The sequence below is a fragment of the Kryptolebias marmoratus genome, linkage group LG19 (assembly GCF_001649575.2).
Source record: "Kryptolebias marmoratus isolate JLee-2015 linkage group LG19, ASM164957v2, whole genome shotgun sequence".
Taxonomy (NCBI): domain Eukaryota; kingdom Metazoa; phylum Chordata; class Actinopteri; order Cyprinodontiformes; family Rivulidae; genus Kryptolebias; species Kryptolebias marmoratus.
The window spans coordinates 4,868,646-4,889,868 of NC_051448.1; the positions used below are offsets into that span (position 1 = coordinate 4,868,646).

The 21,223-nt window shown below is 44.6% G+C and overlaps 1 protein-coding gene across 2 annotated transcripts; it reads left to right on the plus strand.

Moving 5' to 3' along the window:
* Positions 1–473: 473 nt before the first annotated feature.
* reps1 (RALBP1 associated Eps domain containing 1) lies at positions 474–20,852 on the plus strand. 2 transcript variants are annotated; one of them, XM_017411937.3, is made up of 19 exons: positions 474–1,252; positions 3,848–3,971; positions 6,003–6,232; positions 6,600–6,786; positions 7,519–7,649; positions 8,744–8,906; positions 8,984–9,047; positions 9,133–9,287; positions 10,167–10,288; positions 10,580–10,660; positions 12,753–12,840; positions 13,662–13,763; positions 14,588–14,648; positions 14,805–15,003; positions 15,081–15,278; positions 16,658–16,747; positions 16,836–16,990; positions 17,088–17,193; positions 17,276–20,852. In XM_017411937.3, the coding sequence occupies exons 1-19, from the start codon at positions 1,100–1,102 to the stop codon at positions 17,342–17,344; spliced, it is 2,478 nt and encodes an 825-aa protein (XP_017267426.1). In that variant the 5' UTR covers positions 474–1,099; the 3' UTR covers positions 17,345–20,852. The 2 variants fall into 2 exon arrangements, with proteins under 2 accessions (XP_017267426.1, XP_017267427.1); XM_017411938.3 differs by lacking the exon at positions 10,580–10,660.
* The last annotated feature ends 371 nt before the right edge of the window (positions 20,853–21,223 follow it).

A 21,223-nucleotide genomic window follows, 5' to 3' on the forward strand; every position in this document is an offset into this window, starting at 1 on the left:
AAATATTCCTGTTCCTTATTTTTACTAATCTTATTTATTAGATTTTATATTCAGACAGACCTGTTTTCTGTAAAGCGAGTGTTAGAGTACAAGTAACAGGATAATTTTATTCGCATGTATTTGCAAACAAGTCAGTTTAAATGCAAATAAAAAAAGAAATAACCCATCAAGGGATTTTGTTTATATTCTGTGAAAATTGCTTTATTCCTAATTAATTTTTATTTTAATCTCTGGTGTCATTACTTTTAATTTTACCTGTGTGCATTTTTGAATGCTCTGTCAGAAATTATGCTATAAAGGCAAAATAAAGTTTAGTTTAATTAGAATTTAAAACTTACATCTATCCAAAATATGTTTAATTTAATGTGTTTTTAATCAATAGAAACGATGCAATGAAAAGAGATGATGGAGATTACAAAATTGCGGGTTTTATTTTGAAATGCCCCTACCGGAAGCGACGCGCTAACGTCCGTTGACTCGATGCTGATGGCAGGAATGGCGGCTATGGTTACTGGAGGAAGGAGCCCCGAGACCCTGAAACTTTACTTCTAGCGGCCCCGTGGCGGAATCCGCCCGCAGCGAAACCTCAGAACCGCCATCCCGCCGCGAAGGTTCGGGGGAGGCGTAGAACCGCAGCGCGAGGTCAGCACGGGGTTCTCCCCCTCCTCCTCCCCGTCCGTCCGCGTCGAAGGAGGTGGGACGCGGCTCCGCTAGTGCCGTTAGTGCGGCTGACTTTGATTCAAGGTAGCTGCTAGCTTCGAGCCAGCTGTTGGCCACTTCGGCTCGGCCGCCCGACAAGTTCGGGAAGCGGGTTAAAAAGGCGTCCACTCCTCCTCCTCCAGCCGGGTTGAATATTCGCGCCGCTCACGGTGTCGGGAGGGGGGCCACACGGAGGCAAACCGGACGCGGTTTGTTGTGAACATTATCACCGCTAAGCTCACCGTTAGCTCGCCGAGTTGGGATCCTGAAGTCTCGCCCATTTTTTTTTCCGGATCTTGCCCCCAGCCATTGGCTCCAAGCTGGTGGTGCTGGTGGAGGAGGTGGTGGAGGGGTGGACAACCAGCGAACCAACTCGTCTGGCTCCCGGGCTTGTCCGACGATGGAAAGCCTAACGCTGAGCGATGTCGAGCAGAAATACTACTCGGACCTGTTCGTCTACTGCGACACGGACAACACCAAGAAAGTGGCTTCCAACGGGAGGGTCCTGGACCTCTTCCGGGCGGCCCAGCTGCCCAGCGAGGTCGTCCTGCAGGTAAGCTATCCGGGTGCAGGTGTCGTGTTCGTGGAGCCCGAGGTTAGCCCGGCCGGGAGAGGCGTCTCCCCCCCCCCCCCCCCCCCCCCCTGCTGTGAGCCTCTCCACAGACCCACACAGCCGGGAAATGTCTCCAAACATCCCGATCCAGCTCTGCAGCCACACAACAAATAAATGACTTTATTTAGTGATAACATAACCTGAAGGCAGAGCTGCACTGGTTGCAGTTTTCCATGCCGATTCCGATTACCAATTTTCCTAAATGCCTGACCTGATGACTATAGTGGCCTTAAGGTCAAACCTAGCGTCTGTTCTCGATGAAATGCTCACAGCGAAATGAATAAAAATCATCCAAAGCAGCAAGTTTATATAGGACTTCCTGTCACTGTCTCCTGCACCTCAAAACATAAAAGTATCCCAATGCTTTTTTTCCCTAAAACTCCTCAGTTTAAAGTTACATTTCTGCAGTGCCCAACACATTTTAAAGAGGAAAAAAACTTAGATTTGCTGTTAAATTGTTCAAACAACCTTGTAGCTCTATGCGGAAATAACTGCGTTTGTTTGAATTTGTCTACGGTTTGCAAATGATAGGTTTTCAGCATTTGAACACGCCGCGGCTCGTCGAAGCAGAAGTTGGCGCTGTAAAGGACACCTGGCTGAAAATCGGTCAACCATCGCGGCGTCCACAGGAGTTACCGTTTGGGGATCGAGGAGTCTGATGATTTTCATGTTTTTGTGGGGTTTTTTTGTGGGGTTTTCTGTTCTGGGTGTCGAAGTCACTAAATCAGCTGATTTAAAACAAACAAACCAAAGACAAAAGGGTAATAATGTTATTCAGCTGAAGTTTGGCGTGGTAGTAGCTGAGAGTCTTCCACAACACGCGATCCTTGTCTCAAACTCTGGCGAGAAAGGTGGCGAGCGATATGCAGCCAGAAGAGTCTGTTTTTCTTCAGCTTCGTGCAGAAAACAGATTGTTGAAGTTGGGTGACCTCACACGGCGGCGGCAGAGCGTCTGATGGTCTCATCCGTTGTGTCGCCACGCTGTCGTTTAACCGGGTCTCAAATGGCCGGTTAAACCCCAGCGGCCCTCTCCCCACGACTCCATGTCTCTCAGCAGCTCCGATATTTGCAGATTGTGACTCAGCATCCTTCATCAAGGTCAACAAGCCGGCGCTGTTGTTCTTTTACTTTGAAAATCCAGGCTGGGCTCCGAGACGCCTGACCCGTCGCGGCGTCGTAACGGGCCGCTCGCACACGGTGACACACTCCGATAAAATCCCTCGTCAGCAGGACAGGAAACTGTCAGCCGTGACTCCAGGGTTTTAACCATCCACAGCCGGCAGGTTTAGTTTTCTGACTTTTATCTCCTTTTTCTTGTAGACGTTTGTGCACATTTCAATTTATTTCTCTAATCTACCCGTCAGCAGCTCCAGCTCTTCTTCGGAGAACATGAAGCAGAACAAAATCTATAATAATAATAATCAGCAGGGTGGCTCCGTTAAAAAGAAATCTATCTATCTATCTATCTATCTATCTATCTATCTATCTATCTATCCATCTATCTATCTATCTAATTTTGGTTTGTCTGGTAATCACGATCAGACACTGAGTTTGGAAACACTTGAACACTGAATTTGCTTTGAAAGGTTCCCTTAAATAAATGTTTTTATTCAAATATAAGCCACTGTATAAAACAGTAAACATTAATAAGTGAAAATCAGTGTTTTACATGGTTTCTGCAGGGCCTTAAAAAGTTCTAAATATGTTCAGATTATTTATTTTAGGTCCTAAAATGTGTTAAACTGCATCTTAAGTTTTCGTTCATTTGTTGCTTCTTCTGCCGACTTGTTCTCTTTTTTTGAGCTTTAATCATTTATTTATTGTTGTAGTTCCGTCTCAGATGTTATTATTATGTTGTAAAAAAAACAAAAACCACTCATGCAGCCGTCCTGTCAAATTTATGTATTTACAGACGTTCAGCTGCTCTAAAACTGCTTGGTTGTAGTTATTTTTTAATGATTTGAATTGAATTTGAATGAAACACAATAAAATTTATTACTTTTACATTTACTTGTTTCTTGTAGTTATAAATTTTGAACCCTAATGATGTTTAAAATGTCTTCAATTTAATTAACTGAAACTTGCAGAAACTCAGAGTATAATGCACCTCAGATACATAAAATTTAGTTTTTATTTATCTAAATTTTATGTATCTGAGGTGCATTATATTCTGAGTTTCTGCGTTCAGAGAGCTCCTGAAAGCTAAACCGTCTGTGGCAAAAAAAACAAACAAACCACAAATTCGGTTAATTTCACAGCCCTAATAATCTGGTTTGTGACTGCGGAGACCCTCTGGTCCTCTGCCAGGATGAACCGTAAAATCAGACGGTTCCTCGCCGTCGATTCAGGACTAAAACGAGTCCGATTGGTCGGATTTTTACCGAGTCGCAGGCGTGTGACGACAGACGAGAGGGCGAATAATCCCAACAGGAGTTATTTTCATCCTGGTTGATTTTATTGCTTTGGAAGTTGAGTTCTTTGAGAGATGTGGCTCCGGGTGAGTACAGTGTCGTTAACTCTGTGTGTGTGTGTTAGATCACAGAGTTGTGCGGAGCCACCCGGCTGGGACACTTCGGACGGAGCCAGTTCTACATCGCTTTGAAGCTGATTGCCATCGCCCAGTCCGGACTGCCCCTGAGGGTGGAGAGCCTGAACTCGGGTGAGTCCGGACCTCTTCGTCTCCTTCGTCTCTTTTTGGTCTCATCTTGTTGCCGTTTGTTTCGCTTTAGGTTCCCTGAAAGTTCGGGACTTAAGAACAAAGTGGGGAACAGAACAGGGTGTTGTTGTTTTCAAATTCTCCGTTTCTGAAGCTTCAAAATGAGACGTAGTTTGTTGAAACTTGGTGATTTGCTTCACAGTGGAGCCAAACGTCATACGAAGGGATTTCCTAGTGATATAAATGTTCAGTTTTAAACTAAATTATAAGGGTTGGAATTAAAAGGTACATATCGGAAGATTATATGCTGTTTTAGTTACTGGGACGTGTCTTTCTGGACAAAAATGTATATTTTGCACGGCAGCCTGACTCGTTTTACTGACACGGGTCACGTTTGTTCTTGAAAGAAACCGCTTGTTGAGGCTCTGTATATTTAAGAATATTTGTTTTTAAAATGTTTAACCCAGGTTTTGAAAGCATTTAAGTCAGGGGCGTCCAGTCCTGGTCCTGGAGGGCCACCACCCTGCAGGTTTTGGCTGATTTAATCAGGTGTTGGAGGAGGAAACGGGTAAAACCTGCAGGATGGTGGCCCTCCAGGACCAGGACTGGACACCTCTCATTTAAGTGGCTTCAGTAAAGTTAACTTATTTAATGAACCACAGCTAATATAAATAATAAAATAGAGCGTGTTCTCCCCAAATTGATGATTTAAGTTGCTGAAAAACAACAATTTATAGTCTAAAGTTTATGCCTTGGGATGACTGGGACAGGTAACGCTGTTTTGACTCGTTTTATCATTTATATCTCCATTTTTTTCCCTTAAATAAAACGCGGGCACGCCACGCTTGCTGCCTATAGCTGCGTGTGAAACATTGCAACACGCTGAAACGATTTCATAATTTGATAAACGCACGCGGAAGTGAAGAGGCCACTTCCCTCTCAGCATAATGGAGACTCTGTGCAGCTCCCAGGCTGGTTGAACTTTGGAAACTTCAGGCTGATGAAATCACTGGAATATAATTAAAAATTTAACTTTTTATGTCATGTCAGGTGTTTCTAAAAAAAAAAAAATAGGATATTCTTCATTTAGTGAAGATTTGACAAAAAAACCCCAAACTAGGAACAATCGTGGTTTGTTTGAGTTCTTCCTGCGACAGTTCTTTCACATCTTTATTTATTCATCAGCTGATCTACTTTAACTTATGAAGGGTTATTTTTAAAAGTCTGTAGGATCGGGTTGCTTGATTAGGACAATAAACTTTTAATCATGTGAGCCTAATTTGATCCTGACATTTTTAATAGAGGTAAAAAAAACTAACTTATATGACATAAGCATCTAAATTACCCATAGCCAGTATAAAAGTTAGATTAATATTTGTTTAAAGTTGAAAGCAGGATTAATCATATTGTTATAAAACGGTCGATGCTAACCAGCAGTTAGCATCGATGCTAACCTATCATTGCAAACGCCTTTGATGTGATTAGCAATGTGGAAATTTATACACGGCGCTAAAGGCAGCCATGTTATGATGACTTCAGCTCTTACTTTCAGCGACGAGAAGACGATCAAGATGTGAAAACACGTTTCTACGGCTGGTACACCGCACAAAAACTACTCTGCTGACTCCTAAAGTGGAGTAAGATTACCTGAATCAGTCTTAGGTATTTGAAAACTGATTCAGTGTTTTTTTGTGTTCCCGGCGCGACACAAGACGAGCAACGAAGCCTCATATTTACGTTGCTGCAGCTAATGAAAACTCGATGAAAAAGAGCCGAAACAAGCAAACAGATCCACGTTCTCCTCTTCCTTTTATATTTCCTCTGAACATGCAACACAAACTGGAACAGAAGTTCTTTTTCAGTGCGGTTAAATTTGGTGTAACACAAAGCGGATATATGATCAGTAGGAAGGAGTTGTCTCTGAAAAGAATCGGTCCTGTTTTCCAGCCGCCCCTCTCTTCACGAGCGATAATCCCATCAGCTGTACTGAACGCCAGCGGGTTCTGATTTCACTGCCTCTCTCTCTCCTGCCAGTCAAGGACCTGCCGCTGCCCAGATTTGTGGTCGGAAAGAACGAGGCGGAAGCGAGGCACGCGGCTCTGTACCAGGATGCTGAGAGCCAGGGCCTGTACCCACCCGCTGGGATGGCGGTAATTCCCAGACCGCCGGGCCGGGGTCACCAGAACAAGAAAGGTCCCCCCTCGTCCGCTTCACACCCCGCCCACGAGGTCGTCCAGCCCCTGGCGCCAAGCGTAGAGCCTCAGGTTGGTAACAGCTGCGGATCCAAATAGATTTTGAGTAATTAACGTAGAAAAAGCTGCTTTTATTTACATTTTAGGGAGCCTCAGACAACAAACGAGTTGCAGTTGCTAAAAAAGCAGCCTCTGGAATACTACTTCCTGTATATTTCATGACTCTCTGCTGCTCGACGTGGGCGGTAACGGGCCCGTACGATGCACAGATCTGTTTCACTGGTTGCTTCAACGCGTGATGAAGCAGATTAAACGTTTCTGAAGTTTAAAGTGGCTCAGATGGTGGATGGTATCAGAGAGGAAACCCGCGAGTTCCGATAAACTACATCACATGAGACCTTCAAGTTAACGTTTTATTGTGTTGACGTGTGTTCCTCAGCCCGAACCGACGTCCCCGGTCATCTCGCCTCACCAGTCGCCCCCCACATCCCCTCACACTTGGAGGAAACACAAGCGGCAGCACAGCGGAGGAAACGTGGAGAGGCAGCCGACGGCGGCGGCAGCAGCGGCGGTGGCGACAGTGGCGACCGGAGCCGTGTGGACGCATTTCAGAGAACCGCAAACAGGTCGGACCCGCTGTCCTTTTTACCCAAACATACAGCTGGCCTTTCTGTCTCACCCTCTGTGTGTGAAAATAAGCTTTTAAGGGGTTAAATTTGAGCTTTTTGCCCTCGTGTACGTCAGAAAATAATTAAAACTGTGAGGAAAAGTACACAAAATATATAAAAACATATATTTTTATGTAAAAAAAAAAAAAGTATAACCTCAAATCAGTAAGTGTTAGAAGCATCATAGAAGTGTTAAAATCAGCTGATAAAACTATATTTTTCATTTCTAACAAGTCCTCAAAGTCTAATATGATTTATATTTTAAAGAAAGATTAACTCTAAGTCGTGCGTTAATTTGCACACTTCAGATCATCCTTAAATCTGTTTTCTGACGCTGTCAGCCCTGATTCCTGATGCTGGAAATCGGGAAATCCCTTCGTGTAATGTTTGGCATCATCGCGAAGCTAGGGGATTCCCGGCTGCATCGGTCCGGGCCAATAAAATCTGGAGTTTTCAAACTGGCGCTCTCGTAAACAAAAACCAACTAAAATGTCTTCCATTTCTGAAACCGTGTCCTTCGTCTTGAGGTCGATTGTTTTTCCTCACGCAGTTTTCAGATGTGTACGTAAGAGTTGAGACGAGCTGTAATGTCGCGTGGCCTGCGAGCGCTCTCCGTCGGCTCAGAACGCGCTTCCTGTGTAAGCTCAGAGTGTGAACGCGCGTTTTCTCTTCCCACCCCCCACCTCGCAGGTCCAGTGACGGGCGATGGCATATGGCCGTCCCACTCGCCGCCGCTGCAGAGTCAGGAGAGTTGGGTCAGCTTCACAGCGGACACGCCGCCGTCCAGCACGCTCCCAGGGATGCACCCCTCGTCGGTCCAGGTAGAGCCGCTCTTTCTGTAGCTGTGAGAAAATATGCTCTGAATTATTTGTCTTCTGTCTGCCACTTTCACGACAGTCGAGAGGAAGTGTTGACGACAGATAAAGTGACGCGTTAATAAAACCGCAGCATTGTCTCCTGCAAACAGAACAACGCTTCTGTCTCAAACATCACTCAGCATTTTTCTGCAGCTGAACTGAAACTCCAGCAGCTTCTGCTCAGCGGCTATTTTTACTTTCCTGCATCATATCAGAGTCAATAAAACGCTGCTGTCATCGTTTCAGTGCGGATGTTCGACGTTCACTCTGTTATTGTTGTTTTTAATTCTCTGAGCAGTTTTTAACAATCAGACTTCTGCAGACTTTGTCTTCTTTTAGCCGCTCGAACATCAAAACGTTCGGCTCGTTCTGGTTGTTGTGACTTTTATACTTTTCAAAAAATGTAACTTTATTTACAGAGATGTTTGAGATGTCCAACCTCACATTTTTTACTATTTTTATTACAATTCAGCTTCTTTTAGCTTCAGGTAGCCTTTTGATACTTCCCGTTCTACTCATTTTAGCTTTTAGCTTGTGTTTTGCTGCTATTAGCTTTTAGCCAGCCGTTTGCCACTTTTAGCTTTTAGCTAGCATTTGATACTTTTAGCTTTTAGCTAGCATTTTGCCAGTTTAGCTTCTAGCTAGCCTTTTGATACCTTTAGCTTCTTGCTGGCCTTTTGATAATTTTAGCTTCTTGCTGGCCTTTTGATACTTTTAGCTTCTAGCTGGCCTTTTTATACCTTTAGCTTCTAGCTAGCATTTTTCTACCTCTAGCTAGCATTTTGCTAGGCTTTTTCCAACTAGCTTTTGAATACTTTTGCCTTTTAGCTTATATTTTTCCTTTTTTCTAGCTTTTTGCCATCTATAGCCTGTAGCTATCATTTTGCTACATTTAGCTAGTTTTCTTCTTCTTGTAGCTGTAACGACTCAGTTTCAGCTTCCTCAGCCACATCTCTTGTTTTCCACTCTAATTCTTCCTGAATTAAACGTTTTACAATAAAAGAAAACAGATTTTTTTCCCCAAAGGTTAAAGTTCAGGTTTCTGTTTTCTCCTGCAGGAAAGCACGACGATACGAACCGCCGCCTCGGCTGCGACGACCAACGAGATCCAGCGTCAGTCCAGCAGCTACGACGACCCCTGGAAGATCACGGACGAGCAGAGGCAGTATTACATCAACCAGTTCAAAACCATCCAGCCGGACCTCACTGGCTTCATCCCCGGTGAGAAGCCGCAGAAAGCGGGAATGGAGCGAGGTCCGGTGAGGAGAGCTCTGACCGTCTCTGCGTCTGTGTTGCAGGTTCAGCAGCTAAAGAGTTCTTCACCAAATCAAAGCTGCCGATTTTAGAGCTGTCACACATTTGGTGAGTTGCGTTCGGGTTTTATTTGGCGCGTGCGGCGTTACGGTGGGTGATGTGTCATCATTGCGGGCCCGCTGTGTGTTTGAAGGGAGCTGTCGGACTTCGATAAAGACGGGGCGCTGACCCTGGACGAGTTCTGCGCCGCCTTCCATCTGGTCGTGGCCAGAAAGAACGGCTACGACCTCCCCGAGAAGCTGCCCGAGAGCCTCATGCCAAAGCTGATCGACCTGGACGACTCAGCAGGTAAGCCGGCTCTCTCTCTCTCTCTCTCTCTCTCTCTCTCTCTCTCTCTCTCTCTCTCTCTCTCTCCTGATTGGTCGGCTTCAAACTGTGTGCGGCGATGGAGATGGTTAACGTTGTCACCGCAGAGTTTTATATTCTGCTGATGGGCACAACATTTATTGGGTTATTTACACACAAAAATGACTAAAATATGATCTAAAAGAAGTCGTATTTTGAAGAGATTAGCCACAAACACGAGTGTGATATCAGTGATGGTTTAGATACAGTTTATTTAAAATAAAAAGACATTTGTTTTTGTAGAAAATGCAGTTAATTCATATTAATTTCGTCCCTGCTGAAAATAAAACTCAGGACTTGTTTTAAGTTGATCGTTAAAATCAGACAAAACTAAACTGAAAGAACAGAGAAAGTAAAATCAAATTAAATAATAAGCTTCTAATAAACGGGATGTTTTGATGGTTATTAATGAAGTAAATGAGTTTATTTAAGTAACACTTTACCTGTTGGGGAGTTACCTGCTGCCCATACAGATAATTAACGTTTATTCCACTCTTTTTCTAGAAACTAATAATAGATTAGTCCAACCAAAAGGCATTAAATGTCTTGTTTAATGAACAAATCAGTAATATTTTAATTTATTTTGTTTTATTTTTATTATAGGATTTCTGTCTCTGGGTTTGTTTGTCTGTAGTGTTAGCAAAATATCTCATGAACCAGATGGACTTTAATGAAACTTTCAGGAAACAGTCGCTGGATGTTCATCTGCAGCTGGAGTCAGTCCAAGATGGCTGCCACAGCTAACATTCGATGTGGCGCAGCGGGACTTCCTGTGATGTCGCAGCTGTTTATTTGTTTGTTTGTTTGTTTTCCCGTCTCCAGAGGTCCCGGAGGCGACTGCTGACGTGGGATACTCGGCGTCGCCGGTGGAGGTCACCCCCAGCAAGTCTCCCTCCATGCCGTCGCTCAACCAGGCGTGGCCGGAGATGAACCAGAGCAACGAGGTTTCAGCACGCACACATCCGGGCACACTTTCCCCCTCGACCTGGAGCTCTTCCTGTTTGCTTCTGCTTGGTTTGATTCTCCCTTTTAATGACTCGGTCGAAGTTTTCTGTCGTCTTCCTCGTCGGGGAACATAATTACTGATAATTGGGCGCCGCCTCTGTCTGCCTGCGATGGTCGTTTTGTTTCCACGGTTGCGGCCGAGGCCGATGATGTTCAGTGAAAGTGTGATGTGTACCGGCTGACTGACGTTTTGTTTCTCTCCTCACTGTCTGTCTGTCTGTCTCCTGCAGCAGTGGGAGACGTTTAGCGAGCGCTCCTCCAGCTCACAAACTCTGACCCAATTTGACTCTAACATTGCACCAGCTGACCCTGTAAGTCAATCACTTAGTATGCATGGTTTCACCATTAACCCTCTCTGTTGTTCTTTCTGTGCATGATGTTCCTTCAAAGCGCCGGTGGCCTCTTTGGGTTTCAGTTTGCCTGGCTGAGCTTCTATAAAACAGCACTTTTGTTTTTATTTACCTTGTGTTGATCTCTAAAACTCAGCGGGACACGTCTTCTTGTCCTGTCCACGTCTGGAGTTCTGCTCGGGTGTTCAGTTCCTTTTCTTACAGCGATACTTGAAGGCTAAATGAAAAACTCCCTGTTTTTTATTATTATTCTTTTTTTTTTCAGCTGTGCCCTAATTTTTCAAAAGAAAAACCCGAATTCTTAAAATATCTCTAAGAAACATTTCTTGTTAGGATAAAGAAAGATCCAGACATTCATTCCCAAAGCATCAGCTAACTGCTTCAGTCCTTCTCCCAAGTAAAGAACAAAAAAGTTGTTTTTTCTAAAATGATAGTAGCATCTTTGAGACAAAAATGACTTTATGTTTGACCATTTTTGCACAAATGGAGGCAGAGGATCAGGATCTGAACCAGGAGTTTGTTTAAAAAGAATCATTTTTAATAGTCTTTACTACTAAATGAAGTTTGTATAAAGCCTTAAAATCTACTTGGTCTTAAAGAAAAAACATGCGTTTGATGTATTTGTGTTTATATTCTAAGAGTGGGAATCTTCAGGGGCCTCGTGGTTCAGAAATGATTACAACTTGATGCATCTTTAATCTCACTTCCAACAAAATCCTGAGCTCAGACTGAAACTATTTTACTGATTTATGAAACCGTTTTCCTTCAAACAAGATTTTAGGAACTAAATGAACAAAATGGAGTACGGTGACATGATTCTGTACCAGTTATTGTCCTTCTTCACATGTTCGAGCTTTCAGTTCTCCCACAGCTTTGTTTTTGGTCCCGTCGTTGGCTGAGGGAGCAGCTGTTTCCGTATCTTTGACAAACGATGACCTCATTTTATCATGGCTCAAAACGGAGCGACATCAGGTGGTTTCTCACTGGGCTGCGACTGTTTGGAGCTCAAAAATGTGAGAAAATAAGCTCAATTATAGTGGCTGTCTCACTGAGTGTTTGCAACCAGCGGGCCGCGTATTCTTGGTTGCGCACATTATTTATTTATTTTTTTGTCCACGTGGCATCCTCCTCGGCTCGCTTCGACTCATTTGCCTCCACATTTTATGATTTAATCTGCTGAAGTGCACTTTAGACATGAAGTTAGGTAGAATTGAACCAGTTGTTTTTTTATTTTTTTTATTAATTACTCTCGAGAAACTCCCTCAAACTCCTTCGGTTGGAAACGTGGAGACATCTTTTACAAAGCGTTTAATCTGTGCACCATAAACCGCCTGCAGTTCTATTTTGGTTTTTTTTTGTTTTTTTTGCTTTCCTCGTGTTGTCATTGCCGTTAAACATTATTCTATTTTTGGCGTTTTTTTAAAACCGATTCAGAATCGTTGGTGTCGTCACTGAGATGCATCAAAAAAGCCGATCATAACCTCCACCTCTGTACTCTGTATAAACTCGTTTTTTAAAAATAATAATAAAAAAATGTAAGGAATCGAGACTAGAGTTCTTCTTAGAAATAGAACGATGCAGATCTGAGTTCTTCACATATCTGTGAAAACAAAGAGCAAAATAAATGTCACTTTTAGAGCTAAATGAAGGACTAAGTTGCAGCTTAAAGATATAAAAGCACAACTTTTATGTACCTGAACGTCTACATCTTTTATTACTTCTGTGTGTTTTTACATTTCAGTGCTTTAAAGTTTGTAATGGATGTGCAGAAACTCAATAAACTAAAAACAAAAAACAGCAAAGATTTTAATTTTCCGGTGGAATTAGAGAACATAAAGTTGCATCAACAAAACGGAGAACAGGCCAACAAACTGTCCTCAACAGAAAAACAGTTCACTGAAAGCTTAGACAATAAACTGCTAAGAGTAATGTTTCCGATTGTAAATTAATTAGTAAAAATGACTTTGGTTCATGCTGGAGCCCCGCCTGGCCCCAGAGCCGTAAGAGTGTCTCATGGGTTTGACCCTCTTGTTTCCGTGTGTGTCCCCTCCAGGACACGGCCATCGTCCATCCCGTTCCCATCCGGATGACTCCCAGTAAGATTCACATGCAGGAGATGGAGCTGAAGAGGACCGCCAGCGGTAGGACCGATCCAACTCTGGATCCTGTTAGATAAATGATGCTGATGTTTGTACGCGTGCCGAGCTGGGCTCCCTGTGCTGTGAAACCAGAACAGTGTCTTCAAACTGAGTTTTCTCTTAATGATAACCCTAGAGGCAACGTTTTTTTATTTTAACAAATATTTATATTGACTTTTTCTACAGTAAAACACAAAATACAACAAGGCAGGCACAACATATTGACACAAAGTAGAAATTTCTTGGCAGAAGGTCGCAGCCGAATCAAAGGTGTTATATTTTTACTGTATATGTCAGCTTTTCCAGGGCTTCTACGCAGCTTCGTTTACTCAGCTCGACACAGCAGCGCAGTTGTAGGTTTAGCTTCAAGGAGACGACGTATAATCATCTCCTTTTTGGTGTTAAGTTACGCGGCCTATTGGGAAACACTCAGGGATACAAAGTTTAGGGCAAAATGGAAGCTGAGCATCAGGACTGAGATCATCTCCTTCCAGAACGTTCCCAGAGACGATTCCCACATCCGACACAAACGCCTGGTGTGTTGGGATGGATACGATGTTGTAGCTCCAGTTTCATGTGTCCTCATCACCTACTTGTGCTGGATTAGTTTAAACCTCGTGTTAATTCTTAGTACTTGACTTTGTAAACGTATATCTTGCTTCACGTCAGACATTATAATCAAAACAAAAAAGTGCTTTATCTTCAGTGGCAGGTCCTGCAGCTGATTGTTCATCGACTCGCGGCGAATCTGCCGTGTGTTTAAATGGTTTGTTTTCTGTTTTAGACTCAACGGGTTCTGCTTTTTGTTTCACTTTACCCTTCAGACCACAATCACCCCACCAGTCCTCTGCTGGCGAAACCCCCAGAGCTGTCTGAAGAAGCCAAACTGACGGCGTCCATGAAGTTTGTAGCTGCCAACACCGTGGGTGAGTGGAAGGGCGGAAAACGCTCCGATCTGCGTTCCAAGTCAAAACACAGCTGCTGGCTGGAGTTTTAAGACCTTTCTAATATATGTATATATACTGAATACTAAAAATACAAATGCAACACTTTTGTTTTAGCTCCCATTTTTCAGGAGCAGAATTCAAAGATCCAAAACTAAAAGCCTTTTTATCATCATTAATCATTCTGTCTGATCAGAATTAGGTGGATGGATTATCTCGGCAAAGAAGCGCTCACTAACGCAGATTTACACAAATTTGTGAGCAACGTTTGAGAGAAAAAGGCCTGTTGTGTGTGCAGAAGAAGTTCAGCTCCTGAGAAATTAGAGCAAAACAAGTGTTTATATTTGAGTTCAGTATATACTTGTATGCAGGCGTTAAAGTAGTAGTACCTGTGTGTGATCAGCTACTGCTGAAGGACTTGGTTTAATAAACTTTAAACTTCTAATACGGGACTTTTTGTGAAATCGTGAAGGTGTTTGCAACTATAGAAGGCTTAGCGTTAATCAGAAGGGCTGGAAATGTCTGGAAAACTATTATTTTTTATAGATCAGAGAAGCACTTAGTCAGATGAGTGAATCTTCAGCTGTCGACTCTGTCATTCAGGTTATGGTGAATCTAAAAAAGGTTAAGAGCTAAGAGCCACTTTATGGGGGAAGGAGCTCAAATCATATTCCTCATTTAGGCCAGCATGTGCTTCCTGTTGACGCCTCTTATGCTTTGCTTTGGAGGGTCAAGATTAATTAATATAAAGTAGATTTTTTAAATTTGCAGTAAACCTTGTGTGTTTTCCTTCCATTCCACTTCAGGTGATGGTTACAGCAGTTCAGACTCCTTCACCTCAGACCAGGAACCAATCACCAGACAAAGGTAAGTTTTTATTTTTATTTTTTTTTAGAAAAGGGACATAATGATGACCATATTTCATATTTCCTGTGGATTGTCACACCTTTGCTGCTTGGTTCAGGAGCCTCAGACCGTCTCCGTGTTGTTTGGTTGATTCGCTCTTTAAACGTTTGCGTTCAGGTCTCAGTCGGGTGCGTCTCCAGAAGCTCTGAAGGTGGTGGCTCCGCCTCCCCCTCCCCCTCGCCCCCAGCCCTCCCACTCTCGCTCTTCATCTCTGGACATGAATCGCACCTTCGCTGCCACGTCTGCCCCGGGACAGCCGCAGCCCTCCACGACGGCGTTCCCCCCCGCGGTGCCGCCTCGACCGCTGCCCACGCAGGTAAGAAACAAACGTTCCTCCATTTTAACCATCACAGAACCCCTCACCACTTGTTTCCTTCCTTCGCCTGCTCGTAGACGTCGGTGCCGCTCGCGGGGCATCGGGTGGAGGCCGAGGGCGTTCCCGGGGGCGGGGCTGCGCTCACCGCCACCACCTCCCCACAGCAGATTCCTCAGCAGCCCAACTTCGCCGACTTCAGCCAGTTTCAGGCCTTGGCTGCCTCCGAGCAGCCGTCCAGCCTGCCGGAAGTGGACAAACACACGGAGGCGGGGCAGGTGGGTGGAGCCAGCGTGTTATCCAATCAGAGCAGGCAGTGCTGCCAGTTGAGAGACTTTGAGTTTTCAGACCCCTCTAGTGACTATTTTAAAAAAAAAGAAGCAACTAGAGGGGATTTTCAGGTGTTTTTGCAGAGAAACGGTTCCTTCCTTCAAGCAGTGGACCGTCCTCCGTCCCTCAGTGTCCTGCAGCGTCCCTCAGTGTCCTGCAGCGTCCCTCAGGACAGATTCACCCCACAGCTTCCAGGCTGATCCATGGCAGCATGGAAATGTCAAAGTTTCCGTCTAAAATAAATAAATCACAGCATGAGAATAACTTGGAGTTTCTCCTTTGGGTCGGTTTAGCCGATCCGAGGCCCGGATAACGGATGGGTGAAGACGTCCGTCTCTGCTGGGACAGTGGTTAGCTTGTCCACCTCACATGTGGGAGGTCTGGGGTTGAATCCCAGTCAGGCAGTCACATCAGTGTCATTTATTATTATATTTAAACCAAAACACTTTTTGTAAATGGCAGCAATAATGTTTCTATCATTTTTAAGACCTTGATTATTTTAAACAAACACAACAAATGTTCAGGAATATGTTTGATTTAGTGAAGTTATTTATTGAGTGCTTGTACTCGGCGCATGCAGTCAGTATACTTAAAATCCTTTGGGAGGTGACCGATATGCAGAAAAAAGGCTGTCAGATATGAGGCGGCGGGGAACTAATATGATAAACTCGAAAGAGTTTTTAAATTCCTTTTTTTTGCTTTAATCCACACGTGTCAAACTCTGTTCCTCGGGGGTCGCTCTCCTGCATGTTTTAGACGTGTTCCTGCTTTAAAACACCTGATTTAATGAAGGACTCATGGAGAACGTGATGATTTGTTGAGGAGCTGATGTTGGAGCAGAAAACCCTAAAACTTCCAGGACAGCGGAGCCTGGAGGCCTGGAGTTTAACACCTCTGCTTTAATTTAGTTAACTTTTGGAGTAAAAGCTACTTAAGATGGCTGCCACAGCCAACTAGTTTTAAAAAAGCAACACAAAAAAGGCTATAATAGTTAATTTTACAGATATAGATTGAAAACTTGGCGTGGTAGTAGCTGAAATTGATCCTCAGTTTGTGGTACCAATCTGCCTGTTAGCAAAATATCTCCCAACTCGCTGAACAGATTTTAATTTTGCAGATATTGAGCTAAACTTTGGTGCGGCTGTAGCTTCACAACACGTACTCCAAGCACTACTCATTGCATGTCTGTTAGCAAAATATCTCCTAAACCATCGCACAGCTGATGGGATGTAGATGGAGCAACATTTGGAGTAGATGGGAAAAACTACTCAGAACTGCCCATCCCTGGTCCAACATCCTGACTTATTTGTGCTTTTTGTGTCATCAGGTGGAGAAGATATCCGAGGGCGCCGGCCCTTTAAGAACCGTAAAGAGTGACGGCCCAGCAGACGAGAGAACCTCAGCTACAGTCAACTCTGTACGTTTGTGTCACGTAGCACCAAATCAGAGGCTTTTGTCGTTGCCGTTTCCTTAAAAACATCCACTTCCTGCGTTTTCCCCATCAGGCCAAGGGTTCGTCGGGACCACTGGCTCCTCCACCGAAACCCGTCCGCCGGAGGTTAAAGTCTGAAGACGAGCTTCGGCCCGAAGACGAGCAGCACGGCCCACAGAAGGCCGGCGTCATCGCTGCCCCGCTGACCGCGCAGCCCTCCATCCCCAGGTAGGGCGCCTGGGAGGACGGTCGCGTCTCATTTCTACATTTATCTGTTTTTCCTTCCATGCGCCGTTTTAATAACGAGGCGCTCTGGTGTTTTCAGGTCTGTTGGAAAAGACAAAAAGGCGATTCAAGCTTCGATCAGAAGAAACAAGGAGACGAACACGGTGCTGGCCCGACTCAACAGTGAACTCCAGCAGCAGCTGAAGGTTTGAGAGGCTCTACGTTTATAAGAGGATGACGTTTTCGCCTCGTGTCGCTGAGCTCACGCCTGCTGCTGTGATTGTTTAGGACCTCCTCGAAGAGAGAATATCTCTGGAAGTCCAGCTGGAGCAGCTCAGACCTTTCTCCCATCTTTAACCAACGGGCGAGGCGAGGCGAGGCCGCGGCCGTTTCCTCCACCTCTCCTTCCATCCCATCGTCCCAGAAGTCACAGTCTTACCAACGAGCGGAGGAGAGGAGAGGATTCATCAACTGGCACTTTTCAGTTTCCTTTTTTCTTTTAAAGAGGTGAAACGAGGACGGCGGCGAACTGCGAGACGGTTAGGAGCTCAGGTCCGTTCTGAAGACAACCCAGTTCCCGAAGAAGAAATGCGGAGCGTAACTGTCGTGTTTGTGTGACTGTTTGAGTCCTCGTGTTCCTGCTGGTGGGATCAGCTCTGCCACTCCAAACGTTCTCTTCTAAAGAGATTGGGTCAGATTGAACTGGGTTCTTGTTTGGAGTTCTCTGTAATCAGTATCTAACCCTGCAGCAGAAATCATCATCAGTTTGTAAAATCAGCCGGAGAGATGGAAACCCAGAACAACTCGATCTCAGCTGACAGTTTGTTGTTAGACGGTCGTTTAGATAAAAGTCTTTGGTTGTTTCCATGACTGCGATACGACACCAGTAATGATCTGCAGACAGAGATAAACCTGCTGCTACTTTTCCACTATAACCAAAAAATTAAATAAACAGTTTAGTCTCATCAGTCCCAGAAGCTTCGGGGCTCGTCAACAAACGTTTTGGGGATTTCCTGTCTGGCTTTTTGTGTTTTCCTGTTAACAGCCGAGCCTCCTTCCTCCATGGATCCATTATGACTCATAATCTGACCAACCTGGGGTCGCATTTCCTCTTGCGTCCGCCTCCTGGGAGGTTTGCTTCAGCCTCATGAAGCTTCTGCTTTTGAATCATCTCATCAGCTGAGGTCAGAGGAACATGAAGCTGATGGAGATGATCTTGTAGCCTTTAGCTTGAACATGGATATTTATAATCTTTGCTTTTTCTGCTCCAAGCATCTTTTACCTTTTAAATAATTTAAATAAAGCTCCTGTGATGCTAATTAACGTCAAACACTTAGTTTGAAACACGACTATAATGACAGGATTAATTGTCTCTTTAAGGGTAACAACAAATCTGCCCAAACGGTTTCAGCACATCTTTGTGAAATAAACGAGTTTGTCACATTTTCTCGTTTACTCTGCCACAAACGATAAACATCAGACAGTTGCTTCTCTGTAAACATGAAGCTGAGTTTCAACGAGCTGTTACTGTAACAAACCGACCCGGCCTTCAGGGGAAATAAGCAGACTTTTATGGAAGTAATCGTCTAATAGAAATAAAATCAATGGTGTAAACGGTTGTCAGGTAAAACTTCAGGATCGCCTCGGATTGTCTCCTGATGTTTCTGCTGCAGGCGAGATACTGACTACTTATACCGACTTCACAGAACACCAAACTTTTAATTTTCCACGGCTCTTTCCATTTTGGGTAAAAGAGAACAGAAGGTCTGATATTAAATGAATAAAATGGCGGCTTAGCTTAACGTTTGAAAACATTTGAAACTATTTAAAGTTCAGATTTGGAGTTCCAACTTTCTGGGGGAAAAAAAAGATAAATTTTGCTCCCAGTTTGGTGAGAACTGTTCCTTATTAAAATGTCTCCCCGGAGCGACAGGCGGCTGCGTTTTAAGCCTTTTTAGTTTGTTTCTTTCAGTGGAAGTCAGGAGCTTTCCACTCATTTCAAAGAATCCAATCCAAGCAGGTTTGTTTCGAGTTGCTGAGCTAGATCCAGGAAGGAATATCGTCTGAGTGTTCGTGTCTCTAACGGCTCGATCGTCTTGGAGAAAGCTTTTTTTGTTTGTTTTATTTGAACTCATCCTGTGACGTGAATTCAGCCCTTCTTCCTCCAACTGTCGACATGTATTCTGTGTGTGTGTGTGATTCAGTGTACGTCTCGTTGTCGCGACTAAAACGGTTTAACTTTATGCCAAAATGACTGAACCGTATCAGCAGCCTGGGCTGCGTTTTGGAGCTCTGCTGGGTTTGATTTCGTTTCTTACTCGAGCTGCGGTTCTCGTCAGTCCGTAACTTAAAGGTACTCATTGCAACCTCCATGAAGACCGGTCCAAAAAAAAACCTTAAAAACAGTTCTTTCCTCATAGTGACGGTTCATTTGTTTGCCTTTTTGGTGGTGGACATGTCAGCCAGTTTGGGTGTTTTGGTACATATTTACGCTCAGTCTGCAGATAAAAGTGCTTTGTTTACATTGAGCGTGGACCCGCGTTTCAGAACCGCATATCAAGATACCTGGAAGACTGAGTTCGATTTCAGAGTTTGCAATGAGTAGCTTTAACCCTCTGAAGGAAATCTTTTTGTTGTGAAAAGCCGGTGTTCGGCCGCGGAAGGAGGCGTTTATGAAGAATCGTGTTGCTGATCGGGGAGAAGTTTTCCTGCGACTTCTCTGCTGTGAACACGCAGATCCAAAGTGACGGTGCAGGCGGAGTTTATGTGTAAAAAAATAAAGATTAAAAATCAGCCGTTTTCCAATTAGGCAAGACGGCGCTATGCAAGTACGTGCGATACATCTTCACAAACCGACTAAACTTTAGCTGTTTGTACTCCGATAGTAGCAACTGTGTGAACGGTATCCTCTGATTTTGTATCGTAGGTCTTCCAGAACACCATCTGCTGTAAGTCTGGGATCGTTTCAGCTCTCTTTGTTTTTGGGTACTGATGGGAGGTCTGGTTTTTTTTCTGCTCTCTGACTCTAAAGGAAAGAAAACTGTTTTTGTTTGTTTGTTTTTTTATATCACCTGAAATCTGCAAAATGTGACCCTCGCCGGGTGGAGATGGAGCTCAGTGAGGGAGCGGTCAGACGAAACGGACGACCTGAATGACCCAGCTGCACTTTGAACCCATCTCCCCTCAGATCAGCTCATCCGCTTCACTCGTCCCTCTTCGGTTTCTTTTAACCTGCATGTTTGTTCCCGTCTGGATTTAAAGGATCAGTTCTGGTTTTGTTCGTGTCGGTGGGATCGCTCCCCCTGACGGGCGTTCAGGTCTCCCCAGCGGCTGACTGACTCTCCTTGTAGTAACGAGGCTTGCCTTTCTTTTAGTTTTTTTTTGGTTTGGTTTGGTTTCCCCTGCTGCTGAGGACGGTGGTGTACTTTGTGTGTATGTGTGTGTGTGTGTGTGTGCGATATTGTTTCCAGACCTGGAACTAATACCATTTAAAACCCCGATTAAAACCCCTTCAAGGATTGTTTGACGTTTGCGCGCACAACGGCTCCCTCCTTTTCCCCAAACCCCCAAAGGCAATCCAAGGCAGGCAGAAGCAATCCGCCCTGAACAAAGTCTTTGAAGGGCTTTTGAATGCTATTCGCTCCCAGATCTGTGTTGTATATTGTATATGATACACACTTTTGGACTCGTGTAAATTTGCATTAATTGCTGACTAACAGCGAAAGAATATTCTATTTAATTCCTTCTCTCTTGGCTGTGGGATCCTAGATGTTTTAACTGCATGGATGTACTGTATCTCTGCAGAGTTAACTAGCAGCTGTGTGATTTTTACACAAAAATAAAAAAAATGGCACAATATTTTAAACTTGACTCCCCGCTCCCTTTTTATTCATCGGCCGTCGTTCAGCTGCTCCCCAATCCCCGGCTCTGGAGGATCCCCGGTTCTGGAGGACCCCCAGTTCTGGAGGACCTCCGGTTCTGGAGGAACCCCAGTTCTGGAGGAACCCCAGTTCTGGAGGATCCCCGGCCCTGGAGGACCCCCGGTTCTGGAGGACCCCCGGTTCTGGAGGATCCCCAGCACTGGAGGACCCCCAGCGCTGGAGGACTCCCAGTTCTGGAGGACCCCCGGTTCTGGAGGATCCCCGGCCATGGAGGACCCCTGGCCATGGAGGACTCCCAGTTCTGGAGGACCCCCAGCCATGGAGGACCCCCAGCCCTGGAGGACTCACAGTTCTG

Coding starts and splice junctions, on each gene's coding strand:
- reps1 (XM_017411937.3), top strand. CDS start 1,100: ATGGAAAGCCTAACGCTGAGCGATGTCGAGCAGAAATACTACTCGGAC. Junction 9,288..10,166: donor CGACCTGGACGACTCAGCAG/GTAAGCCGGCTC, acceptor TCCCGTCTCCAG/AGGTCCCGGAGGCGACTGCT. Junction 16,748..16,835: donor CCTCAGCTACAGTCAACTCT/GTACGTTTGTGT, acceptor TTTCCCCATCAG/GCCAAGGGTTCGTCGGGACC.